Genomic DNA, 19,777 nt, shown 5'->3' on the forward strand with positions numbered 1-19,777 from the left:
AGGAGGACAATGACTACATTTACATGCCCACTATTGTTACACTTTATTCTGAATTTGGCAATACTCACAATTCCACAAGTGATATATGGTTTGAACATACGGAATAAGGCCTTTTCTGAATGTAGCATTATCAGATTAAGAAATATGTGATATTATTCAGGTTTTACGAGCCTTCTTTGTGAAGTGAATACAATTCATTCAGAATATGCATCCTTATTGTGGTTTTAACTTTAGTTATGTTCATTTTATAATGAAAAAACATGCCAGAAAGAGAAGCCCCATTTCTATTCGGAATGAAAAACACACCTACTTTTAAACATCATCGAAGACTAGAATATGAACAGGTTTTTAAATATTCCTAAATAATCGCTACCTCGTCAAAAAGGTGGCTGATGTAATGAAAGAGGGAATGTTTGCACAGTAAAATAAGTATGCCCCCAATGGAAAAATACAGAAACAATCCTATTTAGATGCCTGCAATGCTAATATGAGTTAATTATTTATTTTCATTAGCCATTTAAATTGCTTAATAGGAATATTGTCTATTTCAGAATAAGGGCATAAAATGAATATTTAGTGCATGTAAACGCAGTTAAAGCTCTAAACGTAGTTCTCTTCTGATGTATTTTTAACATGAGGCGTGGAGGAAAGGGTGTGAAATGATTCACAAATGGAGTATTGAAGGTTAGGTTGGGAGTCAGTAGGAGGGTTAGACAGCATGCTTCTAAGCAACCCGGGTGGTGGAGCTGTGTCGACTCAGGTCGGGCGGTGGTGATGTCACTACTGTGATGAAGTCACTACGGTGGCTAGGAGAGGACAGGTCACCTTTGACCTTTGACTCTGGATCACTGGGATCCACACAAGACTGGACACCACTGGGTAGTTTCAACACACACACACACACACACACACACACACACACACACACACACACACACACACACACACACACACACACACACACACACACACACACACACACACACACACACACACACACACACACACACACACACACACACACACACACACACACACACACACACACACACACACACACACACACACACACACACACACACTAGGTTTTTTCCACTCTCATACACGTGTCTCACATGATCACACAAAGCGATATACCTTGCAAGTCAGCTTTCATCAATGTAACTTTTGTCAGCCAAACAAAAAAGCAAACAAGCAAATTAAGTTAGATGGTTAGTCAATGCACACAGATGCCTGTTGAAAGAGTGGAAGAAAGAGAAAACACAATGTGCAGAAAGATTGAGGAGGAGATGAGAACCAAAAGAGTAACATTTACATAGAATAGACCAAAAGCTGGGTTAGTGGGTTATCCAAATCACACAGAGCATGAGGTAAATGGAAAAAGAAAGAAAAAGCAGGAGGGACACGGGACCGGGACAGATCTACGGTTGTGATTTCTGAGTTTGCACCTCACCTTCACAGCCTCTCTCCACTTGTCCAATGGTTGCAAGTGCATCAGCCAAAAGGTCAGGGAGTCGGCCATTTAGATCAACTGTTGCTAGGCAACCCTGGAAGCCCTCGCGGGAGTGGACCAGCTTCGGCAGTTCTCGGTACATCTCTTTGGAGACGCCCCCGATGTACAGGTCACCTGGGGATGATCAAAACAATGAATCAATATATAAAACATGTGTTATTTATAACAGAGAAAAACTGTGTATGTATAAGTACATGTCAGCTCCTGTTGTTGAGGTGTTATCACTGCTTGCATTTGTTGCATACCCTTTAAGTCGAGGTTCTTGGCACCCATGGTGGTCTGCGTGGTGACTTTGGTGTCAATCTTGACTGTGTGGAGATTGTTAGTGTCTCTGGAGATGTGTACGTTGTGCCAGTGGTTATCATTTAGAGGACTGTTAGAGTTGCCCTTGATCAGGTGTGCTCCATTGCCCAGGTCAGAAATGTAGTGTAGGTAGCTAGAAAGGGAACCAAAAAGAAGAGAGGAAAGAAAAAAGACAAATTAATCATATTCATAATGAAGAACAACACAGGGTCATACACTTCAGGGCATCTGTCTTCAAGAACCGTAATTAATTAATTAATTAATTACCATTAGCACATATTTAACTGCATATTAATAATTTCCTTTGCAAGACATTGAGTAATGTAAATACCACAGCTCACCCTTTAACTAGCTCTATCACAATGAAGTCGTTGCCGTCTCCCCTGTTGTAGAGGACCAGGCCGTCGGGGGACGTGGTCTTGAACTGCATGAAGACGTGCATGGAGTAGTAGGCCTGCAGCGTGGGCAACGTGACGAAGCTGGAGCGGGAGCGGAAGGTGACGGGGTCAGCCACGATGCTCTTATAGCCAATAACAGCGTTGAGCTCGCAGTAGTCGATGTCGCCGTTCTTGCACAGGTCAATGTAGGGCATGCCGTTCAGTGTCAGGCCCTGAAGGTGGCCGATGAAATTGGAAGGCACGGCAGGCATGAAGCGCTTCTCCGTCACAATACCCGTCTCCACATTGTGGAACTCCAACTGGGTGTGGTCGCCCGCCATCTGACCTGGTGGCGGGTAAACTTCAGAGGTGAGGGCTACGGACACTTGGGTTTCAAGTGGAACTGTTCCAACAATAAAGCTAATTCTCATCCTATTATTTAAACAGTTGAACTAACAGTGATCACAAACTAATTTCAACTGCGAACTTTCCCAAAAAGTATATAGAAAGTATTCATGCAGATTGCATATCTTTTGTGAATATTGCAAGATCATAATCATTGGTAGAACTTTATTTCCCACAATGATCGCTGTGTAGTCGTAAAATGTTCAGAAGCAGACAAAGTATGGTCCATACGACACCTTATTCTATACTAGTGTTTTGATGTACAGTTATGATTAAAAGTCATTATTCAGAATAATTAACTTACACAGGTACAGAAGTTGTCTACTTTTTTTTATAAATCCCTTAATATTGGTCTTTTAGCATAACATACAATTAAAATCAACCACGAATGTGTCAGATAGAACATTTGTATACAAAATACAAGCAGATGAGATTAATTTTATGGTGAAAATCTAAAAGGGATAAAAGGTAATGCTGCTGTGGTTACCTTCGACAGGCTGCAGGTCGTCTACGGTGAGTTTCAGGCCCTTGCCACGCCGGACTACTCTCACCGTGTGCCACTCATTATCATTGAGGCCCAAGCCCGCAAAGATGGTCTCTGGACCTTTACCTACACATAGCCCAGAGCACCGTTAACATAATGCACACAGAGGTGGAGAGAGACAAATAGAGACAGGCAGAGCAGGTAGAAATCCAGAGACAGAGACAGAAGAAGAAGCCAGGCAAGTTGAATTCAAATTTCAGGACAGGAAGGGAGGAAATGGAGGGAAATAGCTGAGGAAAGGGTGAACCATACATATCCTGGGGAGACGAAAAACCTCTGTGTCAAAACAAAGATAGACAGACAGGTGACTTTGCAGATACAGCAGGATGGATGATGTGACACAGATACACAGAAAGATTAACATACATTGATGCCTAAGATGGAGACTGAGTCACACAGGCCTACACTGAGAAAATCCATCTTTGGACACATCACACAGCAATGATGACCACCTACTTCCTACACATGCAGAGACAGCACATGTGCACCCCCATGACTCCTTAACTGCCCTTGCACATTTAACATATAATTGCCTGTGTCCATATGCAGGGTCTTCCCTTTGTTTCTTCACAAGACTGCACTACCGCAACATGACTCATGATGGCACTAGACACACAGCGGATCAGCGGAGAGCTCTCCAAGGTGCTGATGTGCAGCAGGATGGAAGAAGCTGAGCTGTCCTCTCATGATGTCTCTCTCTCTGCATCTACCAGCTCAGATCTTCACATAGTCCACTGGACACAGCTGACAGACTCACTGTCCCTAAAACCTGGGTGTCCCCTAGATCCTGCTCACTACAAGCACCCCACCAATCTTGAACACACACACACACACACACACACACACACACACACACACACACACACACACACACACACACACACACACACACACACACACACACACACACACACACACACACACACACACACACACACACACACACACACACACACACACACACACACACACACACACACACACACACACTCCATCTTCCTCCAAGCCCTGTTGATTTGAGTCAGCCTGCTTGTGGTGACCTATAGGAGGTAATGATGGGGGAGGTGAGAAGTCAACTGACCCGAACGGATTCTGCTGCAGAAAATGTCAAGCTTGCTTTCATCACTCATGGAGGCAGGCAGGGGCGCACACACACACACACACACACACACACACACACACACACACACACACACACACACACACACACACACACACACACACACACACACACACACACACACACACACACACACACACACACACACACACACACACACACACACACACACACACACACACACACACACACACACACACACACACACACATATAGGTAGAGAAATAAAGGGAGGCTCGCTGACATGCAAACAAAATACGAAAAGTCAATTAAAATACTTCAATGTGTGTGTATTTGCAAAGCTAAAATAGTGTGTTCAGAGAGGACACAGGGTTCCCCTGAGGAGACTCAGCTGTGCTCTGGGCATGAGCCTCTCATCCTTTTACCATGGATCACTGCCTAACACTGAGTGAAGGAGAGAATATGTGCATGTGTGTGTGACTTAATAAGTGTGTGTGTGTGTATTTTTGCATATGTAGCCAAATAATCAAAGAGCAGAACGCAGTGAGAGTGAGGCAGTGATCTGTGTCAACTGGGAACAGGAAGAGGCAAAAATACATGCGGATAAACACACACACACACACGCGCGCGCACGCACACACACACACACACACACACCACACACACACACACACACACACACACACACACACACACACACACACACACACACACACACACACACACACACACACACACACACACACACACACACACACACACACACACACACACACACACACACACACAGCACCTATTTTGGGTCAGTGCTAACAGTGCGTTCAGCTGCATGTTGGGCTTGGTTTAATGTAAAGCGAGTAGTGGTGGCTGTGGCGGGCAGCAGACAGTCTGAACAGTGCTCTGTGATGTGAAAAAAGAAAAAAGAAAAGTGACAAAAGGGAGTTGTTTGTAGCAATGCAAATGCAATTCAAATCAAAAGACACAAGCTAGTGGAGATTATAAGAGCGGGATAATGAAAACAAAACGACTAAAAGCGTTTCATATTTCATTAGCTCCCAATAACAAATGGCTTTTCTGCTGGATAAGCCTTGAATCTCTCCCATGCCGAGGCTTTTATTTGACTGCTGAGTGGACTCTTCCAATGGTGCCTGGCTGTTTAATATTTGTATATCAAATGTTTAATTTATTGTATGCACACGGTGTGCCAGAAAAGTGGCTGCCTACTTAAATGTTCATTGAGACAACCGGTCTAAAATTGGCCGACAGACATGCGGGATAACAACAGTGCTGTGTGGCTAATAGGGTTTCTATGGCAACTGCAGTCGTCCATTTCACCACCTCTTTGCCGTCACAGAGCATTCGTCTCTCTCCCTCCCTCTCCCTCGCTTTCTCTGTGGTCGTGACAGAGAGTAACTCCACGTGAGGGAATTAAACTTCATCAGGGATTCAGCTCCACTCACAGCAGCATGAACAGAAATCATACACACTCGTTCTCACACAGGATAACACACCTAAACAAACACACACACACAGATGGGCAATGAAGAGAATACAAAATGCAAAGGCACTCACACACAAGCACACCCTAAATACTCTAAATGAAACATTACCCCAAAGTCCCTCATGTACAGTTGAGAAAGAAAACAACAAGCAAACAAAGAAAGCAACCAGACAGCCGTTGGGATGAAGGTGCGTTGGGGAGAAACAGAGCGATAACGTCTTTTGTCTCCAGCATGAAGGAGAAGTAATTACCCCGCAGCTCTAAGTTACATTCATCCAGCAGCTACGCTTCCCAGCGTACCTAATTTTACCTGAACACCTCACCCCTCCCTTCCTCCCCCACCGTCCTCTCTTCCGTCTATCCTTTTTTGCTAAAATGGCCGACCTGGAAAACCCTGGCCCTCAGCAAAAATCGCTCCACTCCTGTGGTGTAGCTGAACATGCACAAACACGCATATGTGCACCTCCGCCTGTCCAACACACACACACGCACACACACACACACACACACACACACACACACACACACACACACACCACACACACACACACACACACACACACACACACACACACACACACACACACACACACACACACACACACACACACACACACACACACACACACACACACACACACACACACACACACACACACACACACACACACACACACACACACATATGCACACACACAGGGTACAAAGACATGTTGAATAACGGATTACGATCAGATGGACTAAAACACAGAGTGGGTGAAAAATGGTCAGACAGACACATTAACAAAACACACACACATTGTCACACACACTCAGGAGGAAAAGGAAGGGGGAGGTTAGGTGAGATGGAGGATCACTTACTGGCTGTACAGTTTATCCTGATACAGTCTGGAGGGAGAGCAGAGCAGAGGGTTAATGCTGCACACACACACATGTTCCCCACGCCCTGGGGACGCACACATCGACACACCCTGCACGCCACGCATTATATACAAACTGCTGAGAAAACACACACTCTCCTTTGTCACAAGACCTCAAGCTTGACAGTGTATTTTCTTACAAAATGGAGTTGCAAAACGCAATTTTAGAGCCAATAAAGTGTGAAAATTAAAATCTTCACATTTAAACTGTTACATATTACAAGGAGAGCGGTGTGTCCCAGCACGAGCAGCGTGCTCATTGGCTGCTCTGGCCTGAGCGACAGTTTCAGTCACCAATCAAAAGCACCAGGAGACTGAGATGGGTCATGTGTGTCAGTTTGTCTGATGACATCGAACACATCCCATAATTGTTGTCGCCCATCCAGAGCACAAATCTCCGTGAATGGTCGGAAGATTTAGCCCCACTATTAGAGGGCTTTTTATTTTACCCATGATGCATTGGTGTGTCGAGTGGCGTCAACCACAGAAGAGACGTGGCTGCAGACAACCAGAGACCAACACATGCACCCCTCTGTTAGTGTATGTGTGTGTTAGCATGAGTGTGTTTGAACTCATGTGAAAGTGCTTGGCTGGTCGGAAGAGTGTTTAAAAGTCGCAATTAAGTGTGGGGTGTATTATTTAAGTGTGTGTGTGTGTAGTTTGTGAGTCTTTGTATTGATTGTTGAAGGGATGCACAGGTCCACTGGGAGTGAGCAGAGAATGCAGCTTTAGGCTTGACCCTCTGTTCAACACAAAAACAATACTGCTAACCTTTAACTGTTTATTGTGTTTGTGTAGGCTTTATATACACCATTAAGTACATATACATTTTAAAATGTTACTGCAGAAAAAACAGTGAAATCCTTGAATACAAGATATTTGCAACATAATTATCTGAATGACTTATCAAGAAGAGTGCTACTCACAAGGGACAATATATTATTTATCAACATTTAATGACATTCCTATGCAAGAAAAAGCCAAGAGGCCAGTTTTAGCTGCATTCCTCTGTGTGGAAATCAAAACAATGTTGGAGATTGTACATGTTTGTGTGCACGTGTGTGTACCTAGGTTGACAGTGAGTCGGACACGGCCCCCATCCAGCTCCAGACGAAGGGTGTCTGCGGAGTTACGGGATGTGGTTGCCATGAGAACCCCGTAGGCCCGCTGGGAGCGAAAGCGTAGCGAGACGTCCTCCGCCTCGGTGTGCATCGCCACGGGCAACTGCACCTTCATAAACTTACTGCCGTCGTACGACAGGATGGTCGCATCTGTGCAAGACGGGGGGGGGGGGGGGGGGGGGGGGGACAAGAAACGAGTGAGAGAGGAAGAAGGCAGAGGAAGACGGAGACGGTGATGGAGAAGAGTGAGGTGGGTGGACACATTCAAAAGAAACAGTAACAGATTGACAGGGAGAAAACACACAAGGTGGGAGGAGACAAAGGGTTGAGTGAATCAGATTTAAAACATGACAAAGTATGTTGCAGTGTGCCTACACTCCCTTGTTCCCCCGCCGGCCACGTCATGTTCAAACTCAAAAGCAGCTTCAAAATTACTCCATCACTTAATTCATCATCACTCCCTCATGAAAAGGGATGTAAAAATAGCTGCAGCTGGTTGGCCGGTTGAATCAGAATGCATGGCGGTGAGTGTGTTAGCCTCCGCCGCTGACATCCCAGACCCTGGAGTCATAATGTAACAGGCTCAGGTGATCCCGCTTTAATGTCTTTTGCATACTCATTTACATATTGATAATCTTCTCTCCATGCTACCTGCTGGGGCCAATCCCCAACCGCTAAACTGTTTACCTCTGAGAACCCTGTTTTTTATTGGCCAATTACATACACAGCTAAACACACTCTCCGTGTCTCTATCTCTCGTTCTTCTTCCCTTCTTCTTATATCTCTCTATTGCATTCCTCCTTTGCTTTCTCTCCCTTTTGCTCTCCCTGTTTCCGTGGGAGACGGTTAGAGCCAAGGCAAAAACAAGAGAACAGGAAGAGAGGGAGGCCTCATGAATACTGATGAGCTGAGAAGGAGGGAAAGAGGGAGATAGTGTGCGTGTGTGTGTGTGTGTGTGTGTGTGCGTGCATGTCAGAATAAGTGAGTGAATTTAAGTGTGAACAGAGGAGGGTTTAGTAAAGTGAGAGCAGGGGGAGAGAAAATAGGGACGGAGCAAGACAGATATAAAGGAGGGGGGAAAGGGGAAGAGCTCTTGGCTAAAATGCAAATGAACCCTCATTAACTTGAGGAAAAAAGGAGGTGGTTGGCCTGTTATATCACAGATAACATGACTAGCAGACACACACACACACACACACACACACACACACACACACACACACACACACACACACACACACACACACACACACACACACACACACACACACACACACACACACACACACCACACACACACACACACACACACACACACACACACACACAACACACACACACACACACATTTTCCGATAAGGGAGACAGCTGACTACATTTTCCTCACCGCAGCACCTGACTCACAAACAGGAAAATAGAGCAGGGGGGTTGGTGAGAAGAAAGTATGGAAGCCCATTAATGCCAACAAAAATAAACTGTGTTGCAATCCGTCCCATTTTCTGACACCTGTAGCTCACACCAGATCTGCCTTTCAAACTGAATAAGTAAGATAATACGATATTATGAATGTTTTTGTTGGTAATGACCCCGTTTGAATAAATAGAATCACAATATATTATTACCTCCCCTCCCTGTGTTACTCAACTCCATATATTATTATTCAAAACAATTATTTATTACTTTTAATTCAATCATTTAGATTTATGAGCTTATAATTTTGACTGATAAGTTTTGACTGAGTATCTTGTAATTTTGACTTTCCTTATTGTATTTTTTATTTTTGTTTATCAATCCAAAAGGTGAGTTGTTTGAGAGCTAAATTAAATAAAAACTTTAAGAAGTTTTGTTCATTCCAGCTGTAGATTGACTTAGAAAGGAGGGTCAAAATATGAAGATTTGATTATACTGGGTTTTAAAAACATTGTAAAAATGCGTTTTGAAAGATTATAGAAATATATTGGCCTTTTGGTGGTGACAAATTAAGACCAAACCCTTTGAAGAGTTAAGATAACATTCTTAACATTGTATCTATTGTGTTCTCTTCCTGCCAGGAGTTGGCTTTCATACATAAAGCAGGACAGCACAAAAAAAATGAAGCGTGAACAGCTAGTGAGCAGGAGGAAAGAGCTGAAATGTGTTAAGGGGTGTGCAAATGTGTCGCTAGAAATATGTGTGTGACTGCTCGACAAAATAAAAATTCATCTTGGAGCCAGAGCGTGGCGACCATCTTTGTTCATTAAAGAAAAGAGAGTGGGAACAAAGGCGAGAGTGAGAGAATGAGGGAGGGAGAAAAAGGGAGGCAGAAACCGCAGGTAGAAGGCGTAAACACGGCCAATCACTCTCTCCATCTGCTTCTCCATCTGTGCTTCCTTTAATCCACTGAACCACCAGTTAGTGACCCCTCAGCGCACACAGAGAGGGATGAAAAAAGACATAGAGGAAAGGGAGATGGAGCTAAGAGAAGGAGAGGCAGTGCATCGCCACGATAAACCTACACTGCGGCGGTTTGTCCTCAGAATTAAAACATTTTCATATCAACACCTTGCAGAAAGTGTACGTGTGTGCTTATATCTCCTGTAAGATGATAGGACATCACTTGAGACGCGTCAGCAGTTGTAGCACAAACAGCATTTCTTCTCTTCTTCTTGTCTGACTCCATCTTCGCTTCTTTCAACAAGCCTCTATCAGTCCCTCTGCCAATCTTTCCCACTTTCCACATCTCTCCCTCGCCCTGAATTCATACCTTTTCTCATAACTCTCTCTCTCTGTCGGATTTTCTACTCCCATCTCCCATTCCTCCTCACCTGCTGTCATATGGCGGTTCAGGACCGGTGCTTCCACCCTCCTCTGTCACAGCTCCTGCTCCCTGCACAGTTCCTCTCCCATCGATTCCCACTCCCTACATCCATAGAAGTCCAATAGTCCTGTCTGCAGCTCTGCATCCTCCTCTTCTCCTTCACCCCCTTTTCATCTTCTCCTTCCCCTGTCTGCAACTTACTACCCTCACTCTTACGCTTTGCTTTTAATAAAAGATAAACATAAAAGGTTATTGTCTTTTGTTGTTTTGCAAGCAGACTCATTTTCTATCACCACCTACTTCCTACATTCCATCCTCTTTTTATTTTGTACCTTCCTATTCTCCATCACCAGGGAGGAAGAGGAGGGTAAATTCACCTGAACTCAATCTGCAAGGCTTTTCATTTGGACAGTTTAGCCACATTTTTATGTGCCATAAATCTTTAAGACGGTACTTCTTGAGCGCACATCAGAGTAAGTACTATCAAGGTGATGTGATTTGTTAGGATAGACCTTTACAAGGAAAAAAGTCTTGCTTAAATGTGTAATTATTTAAAGGTTAATCTCCCGATATAACTGGTGATTTAAAAATATATTTTAAGTGATTGATGGTTGTTATTTCTGACATTAAACTTTCCACGCCATACAATCTGTCTTCTGTCACTCATCTCTCTGGCATCACTCAGTGTTCTCAAACCAAAAGGTAAATGACAATGTCAGTATGACTTTTGCATCGTGACGTATTATGACTTTTCCCACAAAACCTTGCTGTTTGGTGACTGCAATTAGCCAGTGAAAATGTGGCATTAGAATTGTTGCCAAATTACAGTACAGGCTGCCACAGTGTTATTCTTGTCCTCTTCACCGCGTCATTCTCACCTCTCTCGCAGGAGCGTCCCAGGTACCCCGTCCCGGAGCAGTCGCACACGTAGCGGTTCCAGCCCTCCCTGCAGATGCCGTTGTGCTGACAGGGGTTGGACATGCACTGTTTGGGCTGCTCTCGGGAGCACGAGGGCTTCACCCCCACCGCCCTCTGTGCCTCGGCCAACCTCCGGATGTCTTTACTCTGCCCGTCCACAAACAGATCTCTGATGCAGCCCACGTAACCGTAGTTCAACAGAGCCGTCCACACCTGAGGAGGGAGGACGCCAGGGGTTGAGGTTTTTCACAAGAAGACATTTGACCACATCTGGCAATATTTAGTGAGGAACTGCTGTATGTTTAGTTTTAAAAAGCTTGTTCAAAGCACAGTTAAAAAGTTGAAAATTCCAGCTATTTTTTGGCTTATAAAGTACACACGTTCACCCTCACACACATTTTTAAGATTAATATGTATAAATGAGTGTGAAATTATTGCTTTTCCTCATATCTTCCTTAAACAGTGAAATTATGAAATAGAAAGCTAACACTTATCTGAACTTTGAGCTACTTTATTTAAATGGCGACTTTTATATTTATTATTTAAATTTAGTTTTTTTATATCTCTTTGAGTCTAAGTATTGTTAGTGACAAAAGGTTAACAACATATACTTGAAAGGCTTGCAATCAATGACTACTCCAATCTAAACCATATATCATGAAAGGATTTACATTTAATAAGCAGGGTCAAGGAAGCTAACACCACTGACTGGATAACTTTTTTCATTACTAAATATTTGGGCGATTATTCACTAAATTAAATAGATGCTTTAAATTTGTGTTTAATACAATTATTGAAGAGAGTACAAATATGCATATCATCATTTTCGTGAGTTCAAGATAACATCAACAACTCAATATACTCAATTCACCATAATGTAATCCAATCCAATCCACTTTATTTATATAGCACATATTAAAAACAGAGGGTTTCACCGAAGTGCTTCACAGCAGACATAACATTATAATAAAATATAATATTACAATAATAGATAAAAGGCACACATAAGAATAGATAAAAAGGCATACATTAGAATAGATAAAAGGCACATGCTGTAAGGGCTATGGACAGACAAATAAAAGCATAACAATCGATAAAACATAGCTTAAACTGACTCGAAAGCGAGGGAAAAGAGGTGGGTCTTGTAAGACTAAAAGCATTCAACTCCACCTTTTCAGAAGCTATAAGCAGAAACTTTGAGGGTAAATTACAACAGCACACACAAACACACACCTCTGTAGGGAAGATGAGTCCAGCGCGGTCTTCAGGTAGCCCCCCGAGGTACAAAGTCTCGTCCAGATCCAGGATCTCACTGTCTCCCGGGGCCGTGTACGCTGTCCTCACACTGTTCACCGAGATAGTTCCTGGAGTCACAGCGAGGCATAAGAACAACATCAGTAAATAGTTATGACCTCCAATGCGAACATCCTCATCACAATCACCACCACCAACATAATGACTACCATTATAATCTTCATCTTCATCATCATCCTCATCATCCTCATCTTCGTCGTCGTCGTCATCATCATCATCATCACCATCATCATCATCATCATCATCATCATCATCATCATCATCATCATCACCACCACCACCACCACCACCACCATAATGACTACCATTATAATCTTCATCATCATCATCATCATCATCATCATCATCATCATCATCATCATCATCATCATCATCATCATCATCATCATCATCATCATCATCCCTTGTACTCCTACTTACTTCTATAATCAGAAGAAATATAAAAACTACACAGGCCACAGTAAGCTCCTTTAAGAACATGCTGATTTAAAAGTGCTACTGTATGTCCAACATTTTGTTACAAATAAATCATTAAAACGTTATTATTTAGACATTAGGACAGTTAAAGTAAACAAATGAGGTCCCAATAGAGAAGATTGGCAGCCTCTACTCTGGGTTTCTAGATTGTAATTAATACTGGCATAACAACTATCATTATATTGTGTTAGGACAACAAACTAAATCCTGTGATTGTACTGCATGTCAGAACTGAGATCAAACATAGGAAGAGACAACAGAAGGCATTGCATGAGTATGTGTAATGCATCCCCCCACGTTAAGTATAGGTTTTATGTCAAAAGTGGTCAGAACTTTTCAAAACTTTAAGTTGACTACAGAAAGACAGATGCTGCCAATTGCTATAATTAGTCTCAGTATATTGGTGATTATATAAACATATTATAAAAATGGACAGAGCAATTTTATATAGATTTTTGCCTACACAGCACCCTTACAACCCAGTTAGATCTAAATACAGACAGCATCCGAATGGCCTTGCTCTCGCCAACGCGCTATCCTCCCCCCCCTCCTTATCGCCCGCCGTGGTCAGGGTTAGAGCGGTGAAAGTACCTGAGCGTCCGTCCCTCTGGAAGTCCACATGATACCACTCTCCGTCGTTGACCTTTCTGTCCATTGCCCTGGTCTTGGTGGTTCCTGAGCCCATGTCCAGCAGCAAGTACAAGTGCCCGTCCAGCATTTCAATGGCGAAAAAATCCACCTGCAAGTGAACAAGACACAGTATTAGTATTCTGTCAAAAGCAGGGATGTTGATGGCTGGCAATAAAAATGCAAATTATAGCTGCAAGTTACAATAAGGCAATGGACTCCGGTTTAATCATTTACATTCAGGTTCTTTGTTGAATGCCAAATTAAGTGAAGAAAAGTAAACTTGTTTAAAAACTATATTAGACATCAAGGGAATGGGAAGTTAAGGACTCTTTAGAGTCGTAGCAGGGACAATCAGGAATTCAGTGGTTTCTAGAAGAGGAAGATGAAAAGCAAAATGTCTGACAGCCAGCTTGGATTTTAACAGCCACATTTAACAATAATGGGCAATCATTTATAATTGTACATATTTTTATGGTTCCCAGGAGTTGTATCCTAAAAACATTTATGATTAATTAATTTGATCCATGTACACATAAATCACATTTTGTATTTGTTAATAGATTGTTGAAGATACCTGCATAACCATTTGTGATTATAGTGATAGTTGGCATAGTAAGACAAAAGTAATACCTGGTAAACATCAGCATTTAGCTAAAAGCAAAGCCTCACTATGTCAATGGTGTAGATTTAGACGGTGTGTTTTAAAAAAATATATACTGTATAATATTTTCACCTTGAGTGTAGGAGGCGTGCGTGGGTCTTTGCGTTCCTGCTGTCGGGGTTTGCCGTGGCTGAAAAGCATCAACCCGTTTGGCTCTGTGGTCCTGAAGTCGAACGAGATGGATCCCGCCTTCTTCGCTGACCACTTGCTCAGTGCCACGAAAGACTCAGGGGTGTCAAAGGTCACGGGGTCCAGCGTAGCCACACTCTCACACTTAAAGGACACCACCCCACTAACCTGGGACCAGAAAAGACAGTTAAGGGGTTTAAGCATTTAAAGCTGGGTTGTTAAACTGATGTCTTGTGAACATCAGGATCAGGTTCCTTTGTAGCCTGGGAATAAAGCCAGTTTTTCTCAAGCCGTGAACATGACAACCTGCCAAACATATAACACCATTTTCTTAAAATTAATACAGTATAAGTCCCACAGTGCCTTTCAGGAGCTTCTGAAAAAAAGATGTCTCTGTATAAGAGGATAATGTGTCTGCTTAAGTTGTACATTGTGTTGAAAGTAAGGCAAGGCAAGACAAGGCAAGTTTATTTATATAGCACCTTTCAACACAAGGCAATTCAAAGTGCTTTGTACATACATGAAAGTACATACCTTCATCTTTGGGTCTCCCTGTTTAGCCAGTTTCGACAGCTCCAACCGTACGTCGTTGTTCTTGTACACCACCTGGAGCGGGACAAATAAAACGATACATTAATTCAGGATGAAGACTTTTTCTTCACCTCTGGTCAATCGATGAACCCTACAGTGTAAATATTGCAGCACAGAATTACTATTGTAATCTTTCTTTGTTTAATTGAAGCTAGCAAAAATACGCATTGATTGACCTTTCCAGAGGTCACAAAAAGAAGAGAATGCTGAAAAGATAAAGAGGGAACAAGGCACTTTATATAAGGCCAGAAATCCATGAATCTTTAAGTCGGGAAAGGTATAACTGTTCTGTTCTTTTTTTATGAAAATGACAACCTTAAGAGCAGCGAGCCACTCATCTTTTGATAACACATTTTTCCCCGCCACTTGAAAGATTGCCTTTACTTTCTCTCTTCTTTCCTTCTCTGTTTCACTCTTTCTCCTCCCTTACACAGAACGCTCTCTGACTGAGTGTAAAAAGAGCCTGCTAGTGCTGAGCATTTTGATGTTGAGAGAGACAAGCACACAGGCTCTGCTTTATTTATCCAGACCTCTTTTTTGACTTGTGAGCATCTCAGTAATATTAAGAAAAATATTCCTCCGTATGACTTTTCTTGACCTCTGTTCTTGTTTATCATGCACTTTTGTTGTGCGTAGTGCGTAGGGCAAGGGAGGGTGGATCTGCAATAAAAGTGCTGCAAGTGTGCAAAACGGTGTTAGCGTGCGGGCACCCGCATCAAATGCACAAAATGGTTGCAGCCGTGATCGTTCATGTGTGTGATTCACTGCATACATCTTAATTTGCTCACACGGATGATCATATCATCGTATTAAATATGTAAATGTGCCAGTGGAGGGTTCACTCTGACAGCGGCAGCCTCGTTTAACCGCCATCAGTCATAATGAAGCAACACAGAGCGCATTCACCACTGATACAGATAGCTCTCTGTTTGGCACATCATCTGTCGGCTTGTTTGCTTGTTTGTTTATGCCTCTGTGTGAGTCTGTTCCAATGAAAGAGAAACTCAGACATGGTGTGACTATAATGGATGTTAGGATGTATTTAGGGGTTATGTGTTTTAGGTGCTGTATATGCATCTGTATATTTATTTCTGCTCGACTATTTCTGTCTGTGTGTGTTTTGGTGGGTATATTCGTGCATGCACACAACAACCTAAGTTTGCGATTATGTGTGTAGTGAGTTTTGGTTTTTGCAGTGTGTGTTGCGGCCCATTTCAAGCACAGCGGATGGATGGAGCGTCTCTGTGGCGTAGCTAATTAGCATTTTTGCGCTTAGTGCTGTATCTACTCCCTCAGCGACGCTGATCACTGATTCTCTCTGATGCTGGGAAGGGTGTGTGTGTTTGTGTGTGTCTGGGAATGTTTGTATGAGTCTGCCAAATGGCAGCATTTTCTGTGTGTGTGCGCTTCATAAGATAATGTGTGTGTATTATGTTTGAATGATATGTTACAGAAAGGGAAGGCCGGAAGAGAGAAAGAAAGTTATTTTTACTGAAAACCTAGGTGTATACATTAAGCTGTGCAGCTTGTAATTGTAGAGTGTATAATTGTTTGTATTGTTTAATATTCAGTAAAATTATATTGTGAAGAAATTATTATGTGGAGATAAAATTCTCCTTTAACACTAGAACCGCGAGGGGTCGCTGTATACCTAAAACCGCCAACGGGTCAAATGTACCCACTAATAGAATACATTGATTTTCCAGGTACAATGTTCTTTTATTTAGTGTGAGTGATGAAACTTATACCAATGGAATCTGTGGACTCTCAGCTTTCATATGCTATCTAGTGTGCAGATAGCATGAAGTATAACATATCGCTAACAGTGTCTCTCTACCTATCTATCTATAACTATCTATCTATCTCTATCCATCTATAACTATCTATCGATCAACAACTATCTATCTCTCTATCTATCTCCATCTTATCTCTAAGGAACCGCAGTAAACAACAGGCGTTGCTATAGCAACGCGTCATGTTTATGTTTTCGCGCGAGATCAATAGCGCGAGAATCACTGCATTTTCTATAAGGTAAATATTACCCGCTAGCGCTGATGGGTATAAATGGCAATTTGTTGGGCATTTTTTTCAATCTGACTTCATATTGACCATTTTTAACACCAGAGGGTGCTACATAACACACTTTCAGGAAAAGTCACGGACTGGGAGACTTGAATATTTTATTGAAAAAAAAGTTAGATACAATCAAGAAACAGATGCGGGTAAAATGTACCCGTTGGCGGTTCTAGTGTTAATTAAGTCTAAATGAATCATTCTTCGCAAATTGTAGTTATAAACAAGCATTACTTATTAAATAAGTCGTTGTACATGTTTTGTTTAATACAAAGCAATTGGGCTATTTTATTTGTGTTTATGCAAACATCTTGATACTGAAAGAAATATCTCATTAACCCAATTGTGCCAATTGAATTTACTTCAGTAAACATCAGAAAATATATTCAAAATCGGTCAAAACGTTTGTCTGAAGAGTGACTTTGTTTAATTAAACTATATTTATTGTTTGGGAACATGGGACTACTGTTTCTTATGAATGTTTCATTATATCTTTCTTAAAGAAAACAGTAGTCCCATGAGCCCAAATACAAGATTATGTTATGATAAGAAAGAAGCTGGTTCAGACGTTACAAGGAGCACAATCAAGTATTAAATCAAACATAGGTACACGTATGCACAAAATAATCAAATGGAAGACATCACATAAACACAGAATTGTACCAATACTTGCCTAAATGATGTCTGTGGCAGATTTAATTAAGTTTGACCAATCAGAACAGGAGATGTGGCATTGTTCCTTATGATAATAATAATAATCATAATAATAATAGTCTCATGCACAAATGGGTTAATACCATGTCATATCAATAGTAAGAGCATGTCAAACGTGTTATATACTACACACATAAGTGATTCATGCATACATCCCACCTCTTTGAGACAGCCCATGAAGTTATTGCTGACTGGAGAACCTGGCAGGTCAGCAGTGCTGGGGCTCCCCCCCACGTAGAAGAAGTCGTCGGAGCCCAGCATGGTGTAATCCTCCTGGGTGTAGCCAGTGGTGGTCAGGATGCCGTCCACAGAGATGGTCACCTACACAACAAAGCACAGGGAAAGGACACGCTATATACTCACACCAAATAGCAGCGCTAAGTGCTAGTTAGGCGCTGACCAGCCAAATTAGCCCCCGTTACTCTGGTAACCAGTGTGTATGCATTGTGCTTGGGAGAAGGCCTGATTGGTTTGGGGTATTGGCTAGTTGTGCTGTCAGGACTTTGTTTTGGTGTGGATCAGTGCTATCTGTGGGGTGTAAATGAGTCGTGCTGCCTCTCGCCTTTGCTGGTACATTAGAAATATGTTTCCAAATGCCACTTTTAGTTATACACTCTGAAGCTTCATCTACCACTTGTGCACTATGAATGGATTCAGACTACTTGGTCTGACTGCTTCTGCCTGTCTAAGTCTATTGTGCAGAATGATAACTAGGTGTGTTATTCATACAGATTCACTGATACTCAAAGCTTCAGACTGTGACTCTTCACACAAACTACAAAGCCAATCAGCTACTCCGTCCCTGCATTGTTCTGACTTTACAAAAACTTCTATGTCCGCTAATTCAACTTTTACATTATTAGTGTCCCTCCTTATATCTCTGCCTCAAGCAGGAGATGCAGATGTGCCTCCTAATACACTAACAACAGCTTTCCTTAATGCCCCACTTAAGTGGACCTGACGCTGGTGTTCTTATAAATTAACCAGCCTATTCTGCTGTATAACAGCCTGTATGGGGCTTTTAGCTAGCACTGGTTCCCAACCCTGTCACACTGAAGTCACAGTTAGTGGTATGTTATGTTATCACCCTGATATTCTACAGTACATTACTGACCATGTCCAACTGCCCATACAGATGAGCACTTTACTTTACCACTAATGTAAGTTCTCTCTCACTTATCATTGCCGGACAAAGTTGCCCAGCCAGGCAGGTGTTAGTAAAGTCTCCGCAGGCTTCTTCTTGCTTTGCAGTAGGTGTTAGTACTATTTATTTGTTAGTAGTTGTTAGTTGTTGCACTGCTTGCAGCCACAGTAGTGCTACTTGTATCAGGCCAAGCTGTGTTGGGTTACTGAGGTTAGGGTTAATGATGTTAATGCTGTTAGTAGTTGTGATGATGTTATGTTGTTGTGTTGTTAGGGTGAGTTGTGATCATGGTGTTAGTTAGTTTGTGGTTTGGGGGGTGGGGTTTATTAGATCAGCAAGTTTGAATGATATGACACATGGACGAACACACACATATTAATGTACACACACGCACAGGTGTTAGATGGGTTATGGCTCATTCCACACGTACGCACACACACATAAAGCATGCGGCGTGTTCCTCTCTCTGCATGCAACCACTGGAAAAGAGGACACAGTATGTAAGGAAATCAAATCGAGGACATGATGAATCAGAAGCACTATGAAGAACATGCTGTGGCAGAG

The 19,777-nt window shown here is 42.4% G+C and overlaps 1 protein-coding gene across 17 annotated transcripts in view; it reads right to left on the reverse strand.

The window, feature by feature from the left end:
* LOC117464675 (neurexin-1a) overlaps positions 1-19,777 on the reverse strand; it is a 57,769-nt gene that overhangs the window by 14,547 nt on the left and 23,445 nt on the right. For 10 of the 17 annotated variants that reach the window (XM_034107232.2, XM_034107224.2, XM_034107231.2 and 7 more), the window contains 12 exons: positions 18,229-18,390; positions 15,226-15,297; positions 14,635-14,859; positions 13,863-14,010; positions 12,714-12,844; positions 11,441-11,693; positions 7,712-7,915; positions 6,586-6,612; positions 3,086-3,208; positions 2,158-2,539; positions 1,759-1,949; positions 1,454-1,627 (listed from right to left, as the gene is read on the reverse strand). In XM_034107232.2, the coding sequence (XP_033963123.1) occupies positions 1,454-1,627; positions 1,759-1,949; positions 2,158-2,539; positions 3,086-3,208; positions 6,586-6,612; positions 7,712-7,915; positions 11,441-11,693; positions 12,714-12,844; positions 13,863-14,010; positions 14,635-14,859; positions 15,226-15,297; positions 18,229-18,390 (2,092 nt within the window). The remainder of the gene's footprint in view (positions 1-1,453; positions 1,628-1,758; positions 1,950-2,157; positions 2,540-3,085; positions 3,209-6,585; positions 6,613-7,711; positions 7,916-11,440; positions 11,694-12,713; positions 12,845-13,862; positions 14,011-14,634; positions 14,860-15,225; positions 15,298-18,228; positions 18,391-19,777) is intronic. The other 7 variants (XM_034107240.2, XM_034107236.2, XM_034107234.2 and 4 more) reach the window with 1 other exon arrangement.

The sequence above is a fragment of the Pseudochaenichthys georgianus genome, chromosome 19, assembly GCF_902827115.2.
Source record: "Pseudochaenichthys georgianus chromosome 19, fPseGeo1.2, whole genome shotgun sequence".
In the NCBI taxonomy this organism is placed as follows: domain Eukaryota; kingdom Metazoa; phylum Chordata; class Actinopteri; order Perciformes; family Channichthyidae; genus Pseudochaenichthys; species Pseudochaenichthys georgianus.